The 24,758-nt window shown below is 38.6% G+C and overlaps 1 protein-coding gene across 16 annotated transcripts in view; it reads right to left on the reverse strand.

Annotated features, from left to right (window-relative positions):
• The window catches only part of AIG1 (androgen induced 1), a 242,098-nt gene extending 220,700 nt beyond the window's left edge, over positions 1 to 21,398 (reverse strand). For 4 of the 16 annotated variants that reach the window (XM_027056743.2, XM_027056744.2, XM_015061856.3 and 1 more), the window contains exon 1: positions 21,159 to 21,389. In XM_027056743.2, the coding sequence (XP_026912544.1) occupies positions 21,159 to 21,299 (141 nt within the window). In that variant the 5' untranslated portion in view covers positions 21,300 to 21,389. Of the gene's footprint in view, positions 1 to 20,671; positions 21,032 to 21,158 lie in introns of those variants that run through there. The other 12 variants (XM_027056741.2, XM_027056742.2, XM_015061859.3 and 9 more) reach the window with 8 other exon arrangements.
• Positions 21,399 to 24,758: the final 3,360 nt, after the last annotated feature.

The raw sequence follows: 24,758 nt of genomic DNA on the forward strand, positions 1-24,758 counted from the left end.
TCTTGCCCCTCGTCCACAGCCTCCCCCATCATCAACACTCCCTTGCCAGAACAGTACATTTGTTACAACTGATGAACCTACATGGACATATCATTGTCACCCAAAGTCCATAGTTTACCCCAGAGTTCACTCTTGGTGTTGTGTGTTCTATTGGTTTGAACAAATATGTAACAGCATGTATCCATCATTACAGTATCACACAGTATTTTCACTGCCCTAAAAACCCTCTATGCTCTGCCTATTCATCCCTCCTCCCACCAACTCTTGGCAACCAATGATGCTTTTATTGTAGCTATAGTTTTACCTTTTCCAGAATGTCATATGTAGGAGTCATACTGTATGTAGCCAATTCACATTGGCTTCTTTCATTTAATAACATGCATATAAAATTCCTCCATGTCTTTTCATGGCCAGATGGTTAATTTTGTTTTTAGTGGTGAATAATATTCCACTGTCTAATGTACCACAGTTTATTCATTCACCGACTTAAAGATATCTTGGTTGTTTCCAAGTTTGGGCAATTACAAATAAACATCCATGTGCAAGTTCTTTCATGGATGTAAGTTTTCAACTACGTTGGGTAAATACCAAAGAGCATGACTGCTGGATCATATGGTACGAGCATATTTAGTTTTGCAAGAAATAGCCAAACTTTCTTCCAACATGGCCATACCTTTTCCAGTAATGAATGAGAGTTCCTGTTGCTTCACGTCCTTGCCAGCATTTGGTGTTGTCAATGTTCCAGATTTTGGCCATTCTAGTAGGTATGTAGTGGTAGTTCACTGTTGTCTTGATTTTTATTTCCCTGATGATATATGATATGGAGAATCTTTTCATGTGTTTATTTGTCATCTGTATATTTTCTTTGCTGAGGTGTCTCTTAAGGACATTGGCTTATTTTTTAATCAGATTGTTTTCTTACTGTTGAGGTTTAGGAGTTCTCCTTCTCCTCCTTATTTATTTGTTTATTATTTATTTATTTTAAACATTTTAAGTTTAAAAGAGAGAAAGCATGAGTAGGGGAGGGACAGAGAGAGAGGGAGAGAGGATCCCTAGCAGGCTCCATGTTGTCAGCACACAGCCTGAAGCAGGGTTCAATCTCATGAACTGTGAGATCATGACCTGAGCCAAAATCAAGAGTTAGATGCTCAACTGACTGAGCCACCCAGACACCCCAAAGTTTAAGAGTTTTTTGTACATTTTGGACAGCAGTGCTTTATTAGACATGACTTTTGCAAATATTTTCTCCCAGTCTGTGGCTTGTCTTCTCCTTTTCTCATCTTTCACAAAGCATAAGTTTGTTATTTTAATGCAGTCCAGCTTATCAAAGATCTCCTTCCTGGATCATGCTTTTGGTGTAGTATCTAAAAAGTCATCACCATACCCAGAGTCATCTAGGTTTTCTCCTATATTAACTTCTAGGAGTTTTATAGTTTGGCATTTTACATTTAGGTCTGTGATCCATTTTGAGTTAATTTTTGTGAAGGGTGTAAGGTCTGTGTCTAGATTCATTTTTTGCATGTGGATGTCTAACTCCAGCAAAGACTATCTTTGCTTTTTTGTCAAAGATCAGTTGTCTGTATTTACATGGGTCTATTTGTAGTCTCTCATATTTTGTTCCATTGACCCATTTAGCTGTTCTTTTTCCAATACCACACTGCCTGCAGAACGATAGCTTTCATTAAGTCTTGAAGTCAGGTAGTATCAGTCCTCCAACTTTGTTTTCCTTCAGTATTGTGTTGACTAATCTGAGTCTTCTCCCTCTCCATACAAACTTTAGAATCAGTATGTTGATACTCAATAAAATACTTGCTGGGATTCAGATTGGGATAAGATTGAATCTACAGATCAAGTGAGGAAGAACTAACATCTTGACAATATTGAGTCTTTCTATCCATTAATATAGAATATCTCTCCATTTATTCAGTTCTTCTTTGGTTCTAGCCATCAGAGTTTCGTAGTTTTCCTATATAGATTTTGTACATATTATGTTAGATTTATACCTAAGCATTTCAGTGTTGGGGGTCCTAATGTAAATGGTATTATGTTTTTAATTTCAAATTCTATGTGTTCTTTACTAGTATATAGGAAAGTAAGTGTATCCTGCAATCTTGCTATAATCATTAGTTCCAATAGTATTTTTGGCCAATTCTTTCAATTTCCTACATAAAGTTACCACTTTTTTAATTAAAAACAAATATGGCCATCTTTGGCAAAATAAAAAAAAATGTGTGGTTACTCCCCTAAATGCCAAATAAAAAAAATTTTTTTTTAATCAAAAACCTTTTGTTAAAATCTGTCCAACATTTAAAACTGGTTGAAAGATTTTTTTTTTTGGCATTATGTGCTTTGACCAATATTAAAGTTATTCTCTGATTTTCACAATTTCTCACACAAAGGGATATTAGTTGATCATTTTCATCATGTAATCACTATAGAAGCTGTGCAGGTAGGTTGCAAATTTCAAGAGCCAGATATGGTTGCCAAATCGTTTACATTTTCAGGTCCATTTGGAATAAATGAGATATCCTTTGGGAAAATCCACAGAAAATACAAATAAAAATTCAATTAACCCATAAAAATAATGCACTCTGGATGTGTCCAACATCATAGTCCTGGATGATGGTGCTATTTACTGAGATAGAAAACAATGACGTAAAATAGTTTTGGGAGGTGAAACCAAAAATTGTTTCTGAGCTTTGAAATGCATATTAATCCTCTAAGCGGAGACAGAAAGCAGGAAGTTAGATATAGGAATATGGAACTCAGAGAGATTGGGACTCAAGATACAAATATGGAGGATCATCCTCCCATAGGAGGTATTTAAAGCCTTAATGTGGGTAAGATGCCCAAAGAAGTGAATGTAGACTGTACAGTGAAGAGAGTTTAGGACTGATTTCTGGAGCATTCAACACTGAAAGGCTAAAAAAAGGAAGAGAAACCAGCAAAGGAGACTAAGAAGAAATAGCCAGAAAAGTAGGAAGAAAGTCAGGAGAGTATGTTTGCCTGAAACCAAGTTTTAAGAAAGTGTTTCAAGAAAGAGAAGGTATAGGACTGGATCAAACATTCCTGAGAGCTTCAGTTAAATGAAGAGTCAGAATTGACCATTACATTTGGCAACGTGGTGGCCACTGATGACCTAAATTAGAGACTTTTCAGCAGAGCGGAATGGGTTTAAGAAAGGATGCGAAAAGAGGAAGTGGAAACTAAAAGCGTAGACAGTTCTTTCAAGGAGCTTTGCTGAAAACAGAACAAGAGAAATAAGGTGGCACTAAAAGAGTCAAGACCATGATAAATTTTACTTTGTTTTGCTTATGTTGAGAGATAACACAGTATGTTTGTAGATTGATGGAAATGAAGCACTCAAAATGGAAAATGTAGGGGAGAGAGGACAGACTTCCAGAAAGGGAATGTTCAAGTAGGCAAGAGGTTGTGGAGTCCAGGTACAGGTGGAGGAGTTGCCCTGGGAAGTACTAACAGTTCATCCACTGTAACAGAAGGGGACTGGAATTCAGATTCAGATGAAGGGAGATCGGCAAATCTGATGGCGGGAGAATGTAGAAGTTTCTTCTGACTGCTTTGACTTTCATATTGAAACAAACCACAAGTTCATTACACTCTCCAGCCAGTATGAAGTCTGTTCTTGGAGTGAGAAAGAGATCTAAGAGAGAGGATCAGGGAGGGAATGACCAAGATTCCAGGACAAAGAAAATAGGCACAAGAGGCACTGTGAGAATAGGAGATTAAAATGACTAGGGAAATGTAGTACGGTGTTGGGCAGTGCTGAGGGTCCACTACGTATTTGTGGTCATAAATATCAAGCAGGATCAAACATCACGCTTCCGTGAATTTTTTTAATCATGCTCAGCTGCTCAGTCGCAAGCATGAATAGGCAAGTGGTTGGGTTTAACCCGAATTACACATATTCTAGACAAATAAGACTGAAGGCAAAAAGGGATAGCATAGTTGATGATTTGTAAGGGTGTGCTTATAATATCAGACCACAGAAGTTACGCAAGAAGAAAAAAAAAAACAAGAGCGGATATAATGGCTGGGAAAGGTACTGCAGCAGAATATTTGAGAAATTCTCCCAACTACAAAATAATAGCAGGCCCCGTTTCAGCAAAGAGCAAGGGTACATCTGACAGGCATTCTCCTAGGAAAAAAATCTCTTTTCTTTTATGATTTAGATCTTCTGGTACAATGCTGCTACCTTTCTATTTGGGCCTAAGGTCACTAATGGCAATTTTTTAAATGTTAAACTAGGTCACATCATAATGGCTTTTCTGTGGCAAACAGAAATTGGCTCAGATATGTCTATTAGAGTCAAATTATGACTTTAACTGGTGTTAATATATGGAAAAAGTTTAAGTATTATCAGAAGAAATTCATTCTAAATTATAATGCTAGGATGCCCTCCAGTACAAGTATAAAGTAGAAACAAAGCAATTGCAATTGTATTATAGTATCTATGATACACTCCTATTTACTTCTAACTTATGTTTGATAGAGATCCATGTTTTTTTTTTAATTTTTTTTAATGTTTATTATTTTTAAGAAAGAGAGACAGAGCATGAGTAGGGGAGGGGGAAAGAGAGAGGAGACACAGAATCTGAAGCAGGCTCCAGGCTCCAGGCTCTGAACTGTCAGATCCGATGCGGGGCTCGAACTCACGAGCCATGAGATCATGACCTGAGTCAAAGTTAGAAGCTTAACCGACTGAGCCACCCAAGCGCCACGAGATCCATGTTTTGATTGAAAGGTATATTTATTCTTTTTTTGAAATTACTTTTTCAAAGACAGAGAAGTCACTAGGAAAACTGCTTATCAGTTACTGTCATGCAGCATTGATTGACCATATCAACATAGCAGTATGTTCAAATAAACATAAGCGAAATCTTAACCCAAGGAAATTCACATTGTGAGGTATCAAGGCTACAGTGACAATAACACAAGGTTCTTCTTTTTTAAAATTCTATGTTATTTGAAATTGCAATTTAAGAGCAAAGAGGGGGACAGTCTGATTGGATGAGGCCTTTAAAATATCTTAGTCATTCTCATACTAGATAGGCCTAAAGAAGGCTGGAATTGCCCTTTAGACTGATCAATGATAAAAGCATACTAATGGTTTAGAAAAGATAATTTAGCCCTAGTTTAGGCATAACAATTTATATGCTTTCATGTAAATTGCAATGAAAGCAGCAAAAAGCAACACTGCTCAGCTTAGTACTTTCAGTTACTAATTATAAATATCTATTATGTCTATTTATTAATTATAAATATCTATTCATGTCTTCTGCCCATTCCTTAACTGGATTATTTGTTTCTTGGGTGTTGAGTTTGATAAGTTCCTTATAGATCTTAGACACTAATCCTTTATCAGATATGTCATTTGCAAATACCTTCTCCCATTCCATAGGTTGCCTTTTAGTTTTGCTGATTGTTTCCTTCACTGTACAGAAGCCTTTTATCTTGATGAAGTCCCAGTGGTTCAATTTTGCTTTTGTTTCCCTTGCCTCTGGAGACACATTGAGTGAGAAGTTGCTGCAGCCGAGGTCAAAGAGGTTACTGCCTGTGTTCTCCTCTAGGATGTTGGTGGTTTCCTGTCTCACACTTAGGTCTTTAATCCATTTTGAATTTATTTTTGTGTACGGTGTAAGAAAGTGGTCTAGTTTTCCCAACACCATTTGTTGAAGAGATTGTCTTTTTTTCCATTGCATATTCTTTCCTGCTTTGTCAAAGATTATTTACCATACAGTTGTTCTTATGTACTCATTGATGTTTATCTCTGCTAGGAAATATTTGGTCTTACTAGGTCTGTATAGTATTTCCTAAGCTTCCATGTAGATAACCTCTGCTCTATTGAGATGGCATTTCCCCCAATTCATAGGTTGGTTCTCTGTCACACTGAAGTAAGGGAGCACATGAAAAAGAAACTGTAAATCCCAGAGTACACTACTACCAACAGGTGTCTTCTTATTAGCAGGAACTGCCAACACTTTGTGTATAAGACATCTCCCAGAGTGCAATGCAATTAGTCTTCTTCCAACTTCCTTCCTGCCCTCTTGTTTTCTGGGTTTTATAGAAACCAGTCAGACAACACTTTGACTGCCTTCCAGATCTACCTCATGGATAAAAATTAGTCTTTCCAAATACTTTATCCCTGACAGAACCATCATCTCAGCTTTTAGACCAGCAGATATGAGGGGTTATCAATTACATATCTGAAAACAACTTTATGAGCCCTGGCTTTCATGGACTATTCTCTCAGATTCTGGAGAATAAATCTGGCTATAAATTCTAAATTTTTAAAATTATTGTGAATGTTCATCCTTTCCATATATCTATATCTATATATATGTCTATATATATATACATACACACACATATATTTCTGTCATCCCTAATATTCAGATGAAGAAACTACAGCACAAAGCAGAAGTTTTACTCAAGAGTCTGTGTACTTAATCACTGAACTCTATCCTTTCTGAACACTATACTTAGAGAAGTAATCACTTTCATCTTAAAATGACCACGGTTCTCTTAAACTGTGGTTCTTGTCCCTGATTATAGGTATATATGTAACAATTATAATAATAACAGATAACACCTATTAAGTATCTGATACATGCTAGGCATTAAGCTATGCAATTACCTCATTTAATTCTCACTCCTCTCTGTGAGAGATACTATCATTATTACCATTTAGCAAATAAAAAAAATAGGCCTTAGAGAAGATAATAAATTTACCCAGAGTCAGATCACTGGTAGATGGGAAGGCTGGGATTCAAATTCAGTCTGATTCTTGAACCTAAGTGCTCACGTCTTATGCTATAAAGCCTCTATATAACAGGTATACAACATGTTGTATATAATTCTCCAATAAACTGAAAGTATATTTTACTACAAGTTACATGTTAAGCATTATCATTATCATTTTATATATTATTGAATTATAAACAAATAACTTGTGAAACATAAATGTTCTTTCATCATATACAAATAGCTGCAAAATAACCAAAGACTTCTTAATGTATTTGTAGTCAGGGATTTAAGTTCAACAATTTTTCCTATATTCACTTTGGTAGATCTTTGTGCACTACATGAAGAGGCTTTCTTACCCTCTGACTTTTTGTAGGATTTAGTCAATGAGTAATACTGTCAGGAAATCAGACAGAGGAAGGAAAGGAAACTCGGGGTATTTGTTTTACTTACTCAGTTCCTGAAAGGTCCCTGCATGCTGCATGAGCACCAAAGTCACCGCTCAGGTCTAGCAGTGGTAACCTGCCCCCCTGTTATTAGCCTGCAGGTTTTGTATTGTATCTTATGACTTCTCTATTTACTCTGTCCACACTTGTAAACCATTCCTTCATTAAATTTCACTCAAATTGCCCAATTTATGTGCCATCTTCCTTCTCTGACAGATCATAGAAGTGATCTGTTCTTGCATAGAACACATGCTTTCATATTTTAGAAGAGCATATTTCCCCATTCTACATGCATTCTTAATGTTCATACGTCTCTTTAAAAAAATAGCAAAGACGTATCACTATAATTACAAAGAAAATGACGTGTAATGTTATAGCTAACATACTTTCTTCAGACTCCTGATGTAGCCTTTCAGATTGGCTCTAGTCAATCATTCCTGACTCAGCTAAAGTACAATTTTCATGCAAGACGAATGGAATGTACAAGAAAACCCATGATCATCGTGCACTGCAAATTATTCTTGCTCACTTTATCCATGTCAATTCTGTCCTAATTAGGATGTTGTAGGCAATTGAAGATTTATGTTTGGCTCAAATACGTATGAGCCCAAACTAAATGTGCTTAATAGCACTGGTTTTTGTAAACACAGAGTCAAAGACAGCTAATCTTTCATACTTATGAGATACGTAATGAAATATTTGCAGGGCATCTCCTGGACAGAAAATTGTTAAGTTTAAGCATCTTGAGTGATCAGTGAAAGTAGTTTTCTATTCATAGTGTTAACTAGAATATAGAGACATAAGTATTCCAAATATGTGATAGTGTGTATTTGGATTGATTTAAGATCGTCTCTTGATTGAAGATAATCTTTTGAAGACTTTACTATAATAATTCTGCCTCTACGAATTTATCTGAAGAAAATAATCACAAATGTGTGTAAAGATTTATCTGTTCCCCGCGACAATCAATATGAGCATCCCTATTAAGGAATATGCAGTCATTAAAATGAGGTTATGGAAGAATGTATAATGGCAGAGGCAAATGTTTACACAATATGCTAAGCGGGAAAAAACAGGAATTAACATTATATGTAAGCTACTTCTGGTGCCAGCCAAGATGGAGAAAACTGACTATAGACTATCATTCTCACTAATTACAACTAATAACCCTGAAAAAAAAACCCACAAAAATCAACTACCCGAGGATGTTGATAAGTACACATAGCAGATGGATTGGGAACTAATGTAAAAACTTGAATAAGGATGCATAAGGGGTGAGGTTGGTGGATTTTATTTTTCCTTTCTTCCCTAAATTTGACCTGAGGGTGAGCTGAGTCTTGGGATCATGCAGCTAGCACTGACAGCACAAATTCTAGGAAAAATAGCCAGAAGACTGAGGAAAAGATTCCCACATTTTAGAGATCATGAGGGAGACCTTTCCCCACCCTCTATTTTTCCCTCTTTTATTTTCTTCTCAGCTACAGAGCTACACTGGCAATAGCACAGTGCAAAACCCATCTCTCCAGCCAGAGGAATTGGGAAAAAGGAAGCCCTCGTGTACAGAGAGTATTGGAGGGTTATGGGTTTTCTTCTCTTGCTGCACCCCTGTGAAGGCAGCCACAATTGTGTAGGACTACATGACAGTATGGGAGGCTAAAATTCTGAAAGCATTCCATTTTCTGGCCAGAGGAACCAAGAAAAGGAGCATCTGAGAATTGAAAAGTATGGGAGAAATCATGGAGAGAGAAGAACTGAAAAAGGTAACTCTCAGCAAACTAGGAAAAGAAGGGAAGATACTCAAATTGATAGACTATTTGCAACACGATTTATAGCTAACATCATAATTAACTGCAAAAGAGTTTTACTCCTGAAAAAGAAATAAGGCAAGGATATCCACTCTCACAACTTCTGTCCAGTATTGTACTAGAAGTCTTAACCAATGCAATAACACATGCAAAAGAAATAAAAGCCATGAAGATTGGGGGAAAAAAAAACTGTCTCTATTAGTAGATGACATGACTATATATATAAAAAAAGAAAATCCCATGGAATCTATGGCAAAGTTCTTAGAATGAATAAGTGAATTTAGCATCTCTATATACTATATATTAACAATAAACAAAACAATACTATGTTTCACTGAGGAGAATATACACATGGCAAGCAAGCACATGAAAATATGTGCAATATTATTAGCCATTTGAGAAATGCAAATTATAACCACAATGAGATCCCACTACACACCAATCAAATGGCTAAAATGACAAATAACATCAACTAACTGGCAAGAATGAGGAGAAACTGCATTGCTCACACATTGCTGGTGGAAATGAAAAATGGTACAGCCACTCTGTTGTCCTGGGAAGTTTCTTTTAAAATGAAGTTTGCAAAATTAAAAAAAGAATTTACATAAAATATGTAAAAATGAAAAACAAAATAAATCAAATGAAATAATAATAATAATAATAATAAACTAAGTCTGCAAATGCCACACAACCTGGCAATTGCCTTCTTAATTTTTCTGCCACAGAAAGGAAAACTTATGTTCACACGAAAACCTGTGCATGAAGGTTCATAGCAGTTTTATTCACAATAGCTCAAAACTTGGAACAATCCAGATGTCCTTTAATGGGTGACTAGTTAAACTGTAGTACATTCATACCATGAAATACTACTCAGCAATAAAAAGGAACAAACTATTGACACATATAACAACTTGGGTGAATCTCCAGAGAATTATTCTGAGTGAAAAAAGCCAATTCTAAGAAGTTATGTGTATATCAACTCATTTATATAAGATTCTTGAAATGACAAAGTCATAGAAATGGAAAATAAATTAATGGTTCCCAGGGGGCAGGGATGAGGTAGAGGAAGAAGGTGCATGCATCCATAAAAAGGTTACATGAGGGGTCCTTGTGGTAAGGGAACTGTTTCATATCTTGACTGTTTAAATGTCAATATCCTGGTTGTGATATACTAAAGTTGTACAAGACGTCACTACAGGGGGAAACTAAGTAAAGCCTACACTGATCTCTCTGTGTTGTATCTTACAACTGATACGAATCTACAACTGTCTCAATAAAAATGTCATTTAAATATAAAAGATTTACTTGCCATTTCCAACAACATGGATGGGCCTAGAGAGTATCATGCTAAGTGAAGTAAGACAGTCAGAGAAAGACAAATACCATATGCTTTTACTCATATGTGGAATTTGAGAAACAGATGAACAAACTAAGAAAAAAAGAGACAAAAAAACATACTCTTAAATATAGAGAACTGGTAGTTTCCAAGGGGGAGGTGGGGGGGGGGGATGGGGAAAACAGATAAAGTGGACCAAGAGTACACTTACCTTGATGAGCACTAAGAAATGAATTGAATTGTTGAATCATTATATGGTACACCTGAGACTAATATAACACCGTACATTAATTATACTTGAAAAAATTTGATAAAAGAATAATTTTTCAAGTACCGTTTATAATAGTACTAATAAAAATAAAACACATAGGTATAAATCTAATAAAATATGTGTAGGAGCCATAGGCTGAGAACTACTAAACTCCGATGAAAGAAACTGAAGATCTCAATAAATGGAGAAGTATGTTATGTGCATGAATTGGATGAGTAAATATTGTTAAGATGTCAATTTTCTTTAAATTGTTCTACAGATTCAATGAATCTCTCTCAAAAACTCCCAGCAGGATTATTTATAGATACTGACAAGGGTGTTCTACAAAGTAATTAGACTAGCCTCAACAAATCTTGAAAAAGAAGAAAGTTGGAAGACCCCCACTACCTGCTTTGAAGACTCATTAGAGTAAAGCTGCAGTAATGAACACAGCGTGGTTCTTGTGAACAGAGAAACACGTACAGCAGAAACAGACCTACAATGAAGTCAAATTGATTTTGGACAAAAATGAAAGGACAGCCTTTTCAAGAAATGGTCCTGGAACAATTGTACATCCATATGCAAAAAACAAGGTGGGGGTGGGGGGGGGGAACTCAACATTTACCTCACACCATACCCGAAAAACAAAGTCAAAATAGATCATAGGCCTAAATGTAGAATCTAAAACTATACAACTTCTAGACAGAATTAGAGGAGAAACTCTTTGTGAGCTTGGGTTAAGTAAAAAGTTCTTAAATAAACATCAAAAGTATGTTCCATAAAAGAAAAAAACGTACTTAACTGGATGTCATCAAAAGGATAAACTTCGGCTCTGCAAAAGGCACTGCTAATAAAATGGAAAGATACCCCAGGAAAAAAAATTTACAAATCACATATTTGGCAGAGAACTGTTATCTGGCAAACACAAACACTCTCAAATTCTAACAATAAGAAAACAATCTATTTTTTTAATGAGCAAAAGATTTGAACGGACATTTCAAAGACGATACACATATGACAAGCAATGCGCAGTAAAAGATGCTTAACATCATTAGGCATGAAGGAAACTCAAATTAAAACTACAATGAGATATGACGACACATCCGTAGGAATCATTACACTAGAAGAAAGACTGACAATACCACACACTGATGAGGACACAGAGCAACTGGAACTCTCAAGTGTCGCTAATGGCAATGCAACACGGCGCCTCCATTCTGGAAAACAGGCTGGTGGTCTCTTATCTAGTCAAACATATATTTGCTGTATAACCAACCAATTCCACTACCCTCCAAAATGAAAACTCATGTTCACATAAAAACTTGTATGTAAATGTTTATAGCAGCTTTTTTCATAATCACCTCAAACTAGAAAAAACTCAAACTACTCAAACTTATGAATAATCAACAAAATGGTACATCAACACCATGGAATACTACTCAGCAATAAAATGGAACAAACTATTATTGTATACAACGTGGAGGAATCTGAAATGCATTATGCTAAATGAAAAGAGCCAGACTCAAAAACTACATATGGTATACCTTATATGTTTTTCTAGAAAGGCAAAACTATAGGAATAGAGAACAAATCTGTGGTCCCAGCGAAGGATTTGACTATAGGAGTCAGCATAAAATGATATTTTTATGTGATCATGGCTACATGACTCTATGCATCTGTCAAAAATCACTGAACTGTACACCAAAAAGTGAAATTTGGTGTATGTTAATTTCATTTAGTTTTACGTATTAAAAAATTTTTTTTAATGTTTATTTATTTTTGAGAGACAGAGAGAGACAGACAGAGCACAAGCGGGAGAGGGGCAGAGAGAGAGGGAGACACAGAAAGTGAAGCAGGTTCCAGGCTCTGAGCTGTCAGCACAGAGCCCGACACGGGGCTCGAACTCACAAACTGTGAGATCATGACCTGAGCCCAAGTCAGACACTTAACTGACAGAGCCACCCAGGCCCCCCTGGTGTATGTTAATTTTAAAAATGAATGCACACAAATCATATGTATACACTGAACTTGTGTTTTAAAGACAAGTGTGTATATATATATATATATATATATATATATATATATATATATATATATATACAGCTCAAAAGGCAAATACCAAAATACTAACATTGGTATCTCTGAGTAATAAATATTTTTCTGTATAACTCAAAAACATAACTTTTCACAAAGAATGTAATTTTTTGTGAAATCTGACTCTATATGCATGTAAACATATACATATATGCCTGCAGTCTGATTCTCTATGAATGCTTCTGTGTGTAAAGTTCTGAAATACCATCTTGAAGCACTAAAATGCTAAGATGTACAGAAAATTAGGGATCATTAAGATGGAATATACTCTTTCCTGTAGCCTTCTGTATTGCACAAATTTTCGATAATTCTACATATTATTTTTTTAAATTTTTTAATGTTTATTTGAGAGAGAGAGAGAGAGAGTGTATGTGAGTGGGGGAGGGGCAGAAAGAGAGGGAGACAAAGAATCTGAAGCAGGCTCCAGGCTCTGAGCTGTCAGCACACAGCCCGACGTGGAACTCGAACTCACAAACTGCGAGATCATGAGCTGAGCAGAAGTCGGATGCTTAACCGACTGAGCCAGCCAGGTGCCCTGTCTACGTGTTATTTTTGATATCAAAATTTTATTTTTTTAAATTTTTTTAAAGGGATATATTTTTTTTAACGTTTATTTATTTTTGAGACAGAGAGAGACAGAGCATGAACGGGGTGAGAGTCAGAGAGAGGGAGACACAGAATCCGAAGCAGGCTTCAGGCTCTGAGCTGTCAGCACAGAGCCCAACGTGAGGCTCGAACTCAAGGACCGCGAGATCATGACCTGAGCCGAAGTCGGACGCTTAACCGACTGAGCCACCCAGGCGCCCCTGGTATCAAAATTTTAAATTATAACCCAGTCTGACAGGTCTAAGTATAAGTCAATACAAAGGGGCTAGATCATTGTCTGACTTGTTAGAATCCCAGGCTTCTAAAGCACTGTAATGAACACATTCCATTTTCTCAAAATTGAGAATGAGAGTAATTCTTGCTACTTTGCAAATTCAAGCAATTTCTCTGGTTATTCTTGATTAGCATATCTTGATCAAGCTTATCAAAGCTACATTCCACTCCACAATGGACCTGATCAAGGAGCCTTTCATATTCAAAGAGAGCTCCCTGCTCACTAGACTGGGGCAGGACTACTCTGCAGGTGAGAAATGGGCCCTTTAACTGCCTAGCTACAGACTGCCAGACACAAAAGAAAGCTATGTTGTTACTGAAGCAGTAAGGTTTTTCCAAATATGCTTGGATCACAGGAACATCTGATTCAATATGGAAAATTGTACTATTGTTCACACTTCCACAGAAACATATGACATTTCAGGGCAACGCAGAGAAACAAATGAAAACCCTCAAGAGCAGCTACCAATTTTGCTAAATGTTATACCAGACATGAAGGATGGCGGGGACGGGGAAAAAAGTGACCTCAACTAGTGGTCAGATGACTTTCTGTAATTTCAATAACATTTGCAACTAAGAAAGGGGAATGGGTGATTATATCATCAACTATTTCCCCCACTCTGACAAAACCAGGCCCCTATTTTATGTCTAATCCAAAAGAAACATTTTTCAAAGAGGGTGAAGTGGATTCTGTGTGAAGCATTATACTCACAATTCTTCCCCCAGGTTAGGAAAAAGCATGATTTCCTTAAAATTTATGGGCACATTTTAGGGTCAAGTCCAATTCTACTGAAAAAAAAAAAAAAGTGCTGTCTCACCCTCTTTGTGTAATATCCAAACAAAATACAACAAACAAACAAACAAAACCCCACCTAATTTTATTCCCTGAGTACTCAATGAACTACTGGCCTTTACATGGCACTTTGTGGTTTTGACTGGCAAAACTAAGTACCATAGTTACATAATGATACACAGAATCTCTTCTCAAGATATTTTATTTCCTATTTAAAATTAAGCCATGAACTAGAGTCAAGAATATTTTAAGTACATAAGTAAATATAAGACAAACTTAAATGCATTGGTATACTTATGCAATTTATTTTTAGTTTTTAATGTCCAAAATTCTTAGCATGTCTAAACGCAAAAAAATGTATCCCCTAGGTATACTTGACCATTTCCTGCTCTTTGAACACCCCAAGCTTTTCAACATCTGAGCCCTTATTTATCCTGCTCCCTCTGTGGTTTTCTTAAATTCTTTTGCAATAAGGATTTAGATAAAAAAAATAAATACCTAGATTATATTACTTTAAACCTCTACAAAAATGCCTTTACCCAGTCAAAATATAAGACCATGTTTTTGGCTTTCATAAAATCTTGATATAAGAAACATCAATTATAAAAATATTTCTATGTATTCTGCTAAAAATCAAAGGCATTATCCATCCACTATGCTGCCCAATGTCCTTTAAAATTTGTTGTTTTTTTAATGTTTATTTATTTTTGAGAGAGAGAGACAGACAGAGCAGGAGTGGAGGAGGAGCAGAGAGAGAGGAAGACACAGATTCCGAAGCAGGCTCCAGGCTCTGAGCTGTCAGCACAGAGCCGGACATGGGCCAAACTCACGGGTCACGATATCATGACCTGAGCCAAAGTCCTTCCTTTAACAGACTGATCCACCCAGGTGCCCCATACCCAATGTCCTTTACATGACAATGGACATTACATGTCCATTACATTACAGGACAATGTCCTTTACATGAAATTGCTTGAATTTGCAAAGTAGCAAGAATTACTCTCACTCTGAGAGAGAAATACCCTTGAAAAACCAATGCCTGGAAAGAACTATATTTTTCCTGATAAATTGCTACGCTTCTTTTATCCAATGCTAGGATCAAAACTGTATTCTTTTTTGCCTTGGTTGCCCTGAAGATCAGCTAAATTTGGTTTCCAACTGCAATAAATAACCCATCCCTGGTGTCTGAGACATACATATTTGTCCCTTTCTTTTACTTTAAAGTTGCAATTTTTTTACATCCTGTTTTTAATTATGTCACAATAAAAGTCACCTGAAATATGTTCTGAACTATGTTTAAGTATGTTTTAAATACAGTAGGCAGAACTAATATATTGAGGCTGCATCCTATAAGCTATTCCATGTTAAGCCACAAAACAAAAACAGTTTGGCCTAGAGCAGTATGTGTCAAGCTAGAACACGCACAGGAGTCACGTAATGGTCTTATTAGAAGTCTGGATTATTTATATTCAGGGGCGCCTGAGAGGCTCAGTCAGTTAAGCCTCTGAACAGTTGATCTCAGCTCAGGTCTTGCTATCTCAAGCCCCGCACTGGGCTCTGCGCTGGGCGTTCAGCCTACTTAAAAAAACAAAAGAAGACAAAACAAAACAAAACAAACGTTGGATTCTATTCAGAAGGTTGGGCGTGGAGCCTGAAGTTCCACATTTCTAATGGGCTCCCAGGTAAGATCATTCCTGCTGGTCCTCAGACCATACTTTGGGGAGGCCAGGTCTAAACAAGTGTCCTGGTAATGCATGAATGAAAAGTCAGCACAAGAGAAACAATGAATACAATGGAACCCTAAGAAACTAGAACCCTCAAAATGGTGAACAGTACAAATCAGAGCAAATGGAATAGCCTATTTCTGTGTCAGTCTTTAAAAATCAAAATGTCTCGGGCCACCTGGGTGGCTCAGTCAGTTGAGCGACCGACTTGGGCTCAGGTCATGACCTCGCTGTTCGTAAGTGTGAGCCCCAAGTCAGGTTCTGTGCTGACAGCTCAGAGCCTGGAGCCTGCTTTGGATTCTGTGTCTCCCCCTCTCTCTGACCCTCCACCCCTTGCACTCTATCTCTCTGTGTCTCGAAAATAAACATTAAAAAAAATTTTTTTAATCAAAATGTCACATATTCAAGATCAGTATTAATTTTTTATATAACAGATGTCCAGTTCATGTTTTTCAAAGAAGTTGATTCTGACTCGTGTGTTATACATTCTACCATATACATCTGAATAAAATTTTGGTTGATATGTTTCAAAAATCCCTATTACTCTCAATGTTCTAGGAGGAAATAGGACAGGAAAACTCATTGGATATTTGGAAAGTTTCCATTTATTCAAATGTTTACGTTTACAAATGTTTATTATACTCCACCACTACTTTGAAGCCTCAACATACAATTGCCTTTTTCTTTTAATTTATTTATTCTGGTTGTATTCTAATTCTTCATTTTTACCATCTTTGGGAGCAATTCCTGTATAACTTGGAGAATTATCCTTTAATCCTCCAGTAAGTGAATGAATCTGCATCATTTCAAGAAAATTAATCAGCTGTGATGCTGGTTAAGGAAATACTTCAACATTGGTTCATTTCAATTTTCTTTCTTTCTAGCTCATTTCCAGTTCAGAGAGTGTTCGTGCTCCTGGCATGAGATGTTGCATAACGTCACAGAGAAGAAAAGACCTGGTTTTTCCAATCTTGTTCAGTTTTTATAGACTCTCATAGTGCCTGTTGTTAGTTTCATATCAGATGCAGTAGGCAAAAATCTGTATTTTGGTTAAAGCTAAAATTAACCAGTTACCTAATACACATAAAGAACTAGTTGAGTCACTGTATAAGTACAATAGCATTTAAGTTTTTTTCTGGGTCAGAGGATTTAAAGCCAAGTGTACTAGTTTTCTATTGCTGCTGTAACAAATTACCATAATTTTAGTGACATGAACAGCACAAATTTATTATTTTATAGTTCTGGAGGTCAGAAGTCCAAAAGTGGGTCTCACTGGACTAAAAATCAAGGTGTCAGCAGGACTGTGTTTCTTCTCAAGGCTCTAGAGAAGAATTTATTTCCTTGCTGTCTTCAGCTTCTAGACACCTCCCACATTTCTTGGCTCTTGGCCCCTTCCTCCACCTTCCAACCCAGCAGTGTTGCGTCTCTCTGTGACTTTCTTCCACAGACACATCTTCTTCCAACTGATTCTTCCCTTCTGCCTCCTTCCATTTTAAGAACGTTTGTGATTACACTGGGTCACATGGATAATCTGGGATAGCCGCCCTATTTTGATGTCAGCCAACTAGCAACCTTAACTTCCCTTTGCCGGGTAACCGAACATACCCATGGGTTCTAGGGATGAAGATGTGGACATCACAGAGGACTCATTAGTCTGCCTGCCACACCAAGCCAGTATTCCATTTCTATTTACTGACTTGAATTTCTGAAACACTCTAGTTCTCTTATAGTTTTTCAACGCTAGGACAAGAAGTTCTTGGGGAAGAACACTGTAGGATTACCGATAGCAGTAACTTGTGCTTTTTTTGAAGCATGAGCTCTGATTCTATTGGGATGACTCTAACACTCAAAGGAAGATAGGGATATAGCTGGAATGGCCAATACCACATAACCGGTTATCTGCTTCCAGATACATGCAGCCTGAGAGTCCTTCCTGACTTACATTCTAGTAAACTGATGCTGTGGAACATAGAATCAGACTGTGGCCACCAGGATAACATCCTGGCTCTGCAATCCAAGTTGGTTAGAAAAAGGGCCTTCTCGTTAAAGTTTTAGAAGCGAATCCCGCCTCCAAAATTGCTCTAATGAGTTTAGAGTCATTAAAATTGTCCAAGGCCCTAGAGTAATAAAGTTTATAGTTTGTTTTAAAAAAAAATTTTTTTTAATGGTTATTTATTTTTGGGAGACAGAGAGACAGAGTGGGGGAGGGGCAGAGAGAGAGGAAGATATAGAATCTGAAGCAGGCTCCAGGCTCTGAGCCATCAGCACAGAGCCCAACATGGGGCTCAAACCCACGAAGCACGGGATCGTGACCTGGGCTGAAGTCGGACGCTCAACCAACTGAGCCACCCAGGTGCCCCTATAGTTTGTTTTAAACATGCAAAAAAATGAAAAGTCAAATGGGTAAATTAGAGTAGCCTGATCTCTTCATGCCATTACTAAGGACTGACAGTTTGTCTGTTTCAACAGCGTACCGTGCTTAAACTCTGAAGACACTAAGTCTCCAATAATTAAAAAAATAATACATCGCATCAATGTTTTTATGAATATATTCTAGACATACTTCCTCACAGGAACTCTTTTTTTTTTTTTAATTTTTTTTATCTTTATTTTTGAGAGAGAGAGAGGGGGGGGGGAGGGGCACAGAGAGAGAGGGAGACACAGAATCCAAAGCAGGCTCCAGGCTCTGTGCTGTCAGAGCTCGAACTCACAAACCATGAGATCATGACCAGAGCTGAAGTCGGACGCTTAACGGACTGCGCCACCCAGGCGCCCCAGGAACTCTTGATTAAAGATAATTATTCTATCTCAATCAGAAGTCACAGAAAGTAAAAAGTCTGAACAACTAGCTTGAAGGCACTATACAAACTGAATCTAAATATGAAACAAACAATCAAATTTGAATTCATTGCCAGAATTCTAGTAGGTAAGAGTATGTTTGTGGTGATTATATATTGAAAACAGGCATGTCCAATCATCAAACGCTTAAGTATAAATTGCAGGGCAGTTCAAGTACAGCCAAATTGGCTCTACTCTGGTATCATGTCACAGAAAGGTTGTGAGAGGTATACTGTTTCCTGAGAGCCTTATTTTGTAACACACGTAAGCAATGCCAACATGAGAAGGTGTCCTCTCTCACGGGCTGATACTCTCAAATTTTACCCCCCTCACCTGCTGACCCCCTTCCTTACCTCCCCAAACTGTTCTTAATGCAAAGGTACTTCTGAGAACTGTTCATAGTTTCCATGGCCCTGGTAGGGTCTCCATCAGTATTTCAACTCATCACCGCTCCCTGGCAACACACGAGTGGGCCAGCTCTTAGTGCGATCTGATTAAGGAATGCGATAAGGTAGTGATCCAAGAGGAATTTTATTCACGCAGCCCCTAAAAGAATTCCGAAAATCTATGCACATATTTTTAAATAACATCTAAACATTTTTAACGTAAGTTTAAACACTTGAAAAAGGAACATGATTTTGAATGCTCTGATACATATTTATCAGAACCTCAGGGCTGCAGATTTCACTCATTCAATCTATGGAAAATGTCTGCTCTATAACATAATTGGCATAGCCAATCCTCATTGACAAGCCAATCAACCCAATAAAACTTTCTGTCCAAACAAGTCTGACTTCGTTTTTCAATCAAATGTGAAGAGAGTCTTGGTGACAATCCATATTCAGAATGCTAAAAGGAACCGAGAAATACAGCACAGAGCCTTGCCATGTGCTCATCTCTTGCATGAATGAGGAAGAAAGAAGAACAAGCAGACATCCATGCTCAGAGGCAGATCAGTTTCAAGAAAACGATGGAAGTTGAGGATCTGAAAACTGAAACCGTTGAAACACTCTATGCCCTGAGAAGTCTTGTTGCCCAAGGGCATGTGCATAGTTTGGAAACTGCTGCGAAAAGATACTTAAATTCTTTTTGGAAAGTGAAACAAATATAAAACGGTATTTCTAAACAAAAAGCCCTCAACTGCATTTCTTTGAGGGATCCTAAGCCTTTGGAAATATCTTAGAACACGTATCACATTCTCTCCATCAAAACGGAGGGTCAACAATTAAAGATTATAATCTTGCTTGTGCAGCCAATCTCATGTATAATCTTGGATGGGCAGTTCTGGCATCCTAGGAATTGCTTCTACATTTTCTCTAGTCTTTGGAACTCCTTGATTTGTTCTAACCCTCTACCCATATTTGGTCATTGTTTAGTGTAACCACACCGTCTAAATTAGTCACCTTTCACCCCTAAACTCCTAGATTTCACCCCGTGTCATTATTGGGCCTTATGCTCATGTTCTGATGCTCTGGCCTTTTCAGTGCCAGAAGTGGATAAGCTTTATTTCAAAAAAATAAAAACAACCAAAAAAAAAAAAAAAAAAAACCCAACCCAAAACCAAGTGCAGCTGCCAAGGTTATGCTGTTGTGTCACCAGAACTGTTTATGCAAACCACTGCAGACTTTAGGGGGAAAGATAAGGAGTGTAAAGTCCTACTGGTAATGCATTTTGAAAGCCTCTCTCCTAATGTTTCTGGGAGAAAGGTTAGAAGTAAATTACTGACAATGGGTAAGAAACCAGATGCAAAGAAGACAACTTTATTAGGCGCTTTCTCTTCTTTATGAGGATTTTGGTTCTCTCTGAGGAAGCTCCAAGTAATTCAACAATACCCAGGTTTCCTTCTGTTGCTGCAACTTGATCCCACGGTGGGTGCTCTGGGAAGCACGCTGAGGGCGAATGGGTCTGAGGCCACTCATGACCAAGGTCGTCTGATCCATTTGTTGAGACTCTTTCCGTGTCACCTCTTAGAAGCTGGTCTGAGTTCCCCTCCAAACAGCCCCACCACCTGGCTGTGCCCACCTCCATTCGTGCCCCAGCTACCAGGTAACGGGTGGTTCAGAGGTGCTGCTGCGGGGGGCAGCCAGGCCTTTAGACGCAATCACTGGGGGAGAGGCGAGGACACGGGTGGAGGCTGGAGGCGCGCGCAGGTGCCGGCGCACCCACGCACGCACACACACACACGGACTCGGGGTGCAGGGCGGACGGGGGAGGGGAGCGGAAGGCCTTACCAGATCAATGAACGTCAGGAATTTCCAGCTCCCGCCGTAGGTCTGATGCGAGGGCATTTCGATGGCCTTGTAGTTGCACAGGATAGAACAGTAGGACAGCAGGATCGCCACCCGCAGCACCTGGCACGGGACAAGCGCCATGTTCGCAAAAGGCCTGGCAGGCTGGGCGGCGACGAGGAAGGGCGGGAGCGCAGGGCGCGCGGGGGCGGGTGCCGGGGGAACCCTGGAGCGGCCGGCCGCGGGGCGGGGCGGGGCGGGGCGGAGCGGAGCGGGGCGGGGTCTGCGGCGGGCGCGCCCCGCGGGACGGGCGACCGCTAGCGCCCGGCGACCTGCGCGGGCGGGGCGGCGTCGGCGGACACTAGCTGCTGCCGCGGCCGGGCGGCGTGGCGTCAGCTCCTTCGTCATCTCCGTCATTCTGCTCCCGCGTTCGAGGGGCCCCGGGAGACCCGGCCCGGGCGCCCCCTAGGCGTCCCACGGGTGGGTGGGCGGCCTCCGAGTGCGACCAGGGCTCGGGAAGCGCGCGCCGCTCTCCGGGGCCGCGGCGGGTGGCCTCTGCCGGCCGGAGAGGGAGCGTGGTCCGCAGAGAGCGGGCGGGAGGGCGGGAAACCTGCCCTGACGGAGGGGACCCCAGTGTGGACAGGCGTCGCCGCCGCGGGGACTGCGCCGGAGGGGGTTCCTGCTGGCCAAGGCGGGTGCTCAGCGCGGAGGGACCGGTGGAGGCCCGGCCGTGGGGTGTGAACCCGCGCGCCGGTGGCTCCCGAGTGACTTAGTTTTGAACCCAACTGGATTTTTAGTGATAGACCACTGTTAATCGCTGTGAGATTCCCCTGTGAATTCTGTTCCAGCGGATGGCCTGCCCCGTGCTTTTTCCCAAGAGGTTTATAAATAGCGTGTCGATGTATGATACAACAGGACCGACTGTGAACTTTATAAACCTTTGGACGAGAGGTTTATAAATAAAAGGTTGTAGAGAAAGCAGTGTCAGATAATGGTTTCTGCTTCGAGATTGCTTTCAGCTTCAAAACAAATCGGCCGGAGTTGGGAAGCAAACCCCGGGTGTGTGATTCAATACTAATCTTTTGAGGGTTAAACTGGTATTGCCCTTTTACTTATTTTTTCCTACCGTACAATAGCAAGGCTTAATGGCAGGAAAATAACTATAAACTGGATTCCCTCTGCCTTCCAGTAAATGTTGTCACAGTGAAGTTGCTCAGTCTGTGGGTAGCATTCTTTTTTTTTTTTTTTTTTTTAAATCGTGATCACATTTCAGCCGACCAGATGCAGGGTCAGATTATGAAAAGACAACATAGGTATTTCCTGTGGGTCCATTTAAAACAGGTGTCCTCTCCAAATAGTCTCTGAGTCACAGAACATGGAATTGGGGGGCAGGGAAAGAAGAGTGTTAGAGATAAAGTAGCAACTCATGAATGTTTTCCTGAATTTTTCCAATCAAACTCTAAACCAAAATAGAGAAACCTGGTAGGTTTTTTTTTTTTTAATTGTCCTTATGATTATGCTAACAAGAAACTGATGTCACAAAAATCAAGGTAATTCCAAGAAGATTCTACCAGCATAAAACTGTTCATTATGGACAATTTGTAGTTTTATGTCTATGTAAAAGTTGGGTCTATTTCGTTTTAGTTGTCATGTTCATAAGATGGCAAAATTAAAAAGTGGATCCACTGAAGATCTTACCAAGTCCTTTGTAAAGTTTTACAAGTTAATATGATATTCCAAAAGCTTGATATACCCTTCCTACTGTGCATTTTAGAAAACTATTAATAAGATTCTCATCCCCATCATTACAAAATATAACATTTTCATAAAGCCATTTAAGATTTAATTCTATGGTCAGTTTCTTTTTCAGTTAAGTAATGATAACACTTCAATTTTTGAACCTATTCTAATGGGTTTGCTTTTGCTATTTTGGATTTACTAATCATTATTAGATAGTTTTTCATTTTTTTTAATGAAACATCTGCATAAACATTTACTCAAATATTTTATGAGAGTGTCAGTGCACAAGTTTTGGAACCTCTTATTAATATTAACTATTAGCATATTCAGGTTGTTATTTTAACTCTTTTATACCGTATTTAATAATCTTAGTTATGTTTTAAAGGTATCCTTTGTGGGGCGCCTGGGCGGCTCAATTGGTTAAGCGTCCGACTTCTGCCCAGGTCATGATCTCACAGTCCTTGAGTTTGACCTGTCTGTGCTGACAGCTCAGAGCCTGGAACCTGCTTCAGATTCTGTGTCTCCCTCTCTCTCTGCCCCTCCCCTGCTTGCACTCTGTCTCTCTGTCTCCCAAGAAATAAATAAATACAAAAAAAATTAAAGGTATTCTTTGTGAGGAAAATTTACTTTACACACAGATTGTGTTTTTACAGTGTAAATAATACAATGGGGTATTGCTCTTAAAAGTTCTCTCAATAAAGGAAATCCCTTTTTATGAACTGTAATACCATTATTCATTGATAAGTTTTAAATGGTGATTCTGTGTTTGAATTAGAGAATACTGTTTTTCATTGTATAGAAGAAATACCTGCATGTCACTTGTTTAGCCTTTTAATTTTACCACACAATTAGTAGTGATGAAGAAGAATAGCTTTATCCAGTTGAGTTGCACAAAAACATGTTTCCCAAGGGAACATTTCAAGACCCTGTGTTAATTTCTAGTTACCTTAGTGTTGTTCCTTGATTATTGTAATGGACTTTTAGTCTATACTGTATGGGCTGGAGATACTCTTCCTTAAGAACTTGTAAAAACTGGTACAGACTCTTCATTCTTTTTTTAAATTTTTTTGGAAGGAGAGGGGTTTGACATATTGGTGATGATAATCCTTGCTAATCTTGGAAATGACAGGGACCCCTGCCCTGTGTCTCCATTATGTTGTATTCCAAGTAGCCAACTTCACATAGCTGTGAGTCTTTGCTTAAAACTTCAGGAGGAAGGATTGTATACATGCATATCCTTATAATAGTCAATGTTTATGCATTTCCTTGGGTTCCGTGTTTGCATTAGATAAGCATTTCCCAACAATATCAGTATACTTGAGAAAATCCTTTTTCCCCTTTCGTATTTGTCTGCACCCAAGGGTAGAAGTTGGGATGTGTTTCTTGGGCATGGGGATAAAAAACCTCCTTGGCTTTGTAGACGAGACACCTTTGGGTTGCTTATTTTTTCCTCATTATAAGAGTAGCATAGGTATGATATTAAAAGAGGAAAATTAAAAAATAAATTACCCCTCCTCTCATCAACCAGAGACAACACTGCAAACATTTCAGCACATAGCTGCCAATCTTTCTGCAATACATCCTTAGCTACTTGTGACATACTATGTAACACTTTGCGTTGCACAGACTTTTATTTCATACGAATATTCTCTTACTATTTAAAACTCCTTGTAAAATCATGCTTAATAAGCTCGCATAGCATAACATAATAGGAACATATCAAATTTTTTAAAACTTTTGTCTGGTTTTGGATATTTAGGTTGTTTCCAGTTTTTTTGGGTTTTTTGTCACTATAAATACAGTGTAACATCTGCATTTTGAATTGAGAAAGTCACTTTTTAATGATTATTTACAGCTCAAAAC

Source organism: Acinonyx jubatus, chromosome B2, assembly GCF_027475565.1.
Source record: "Acinonyx jubatus isolate Ajub_Pintada_27869175 chromosome B2, VMU_Ajub_asm_v1.0, whole genome shotgun sequence".
NCBI classification, from domain to species: domain Eukaryota; kingdom Metazoa; phylum Chordata; class Mammalia; order Carnivora; family Felidae; genus Acinonyx; species Acinonyx jubatus.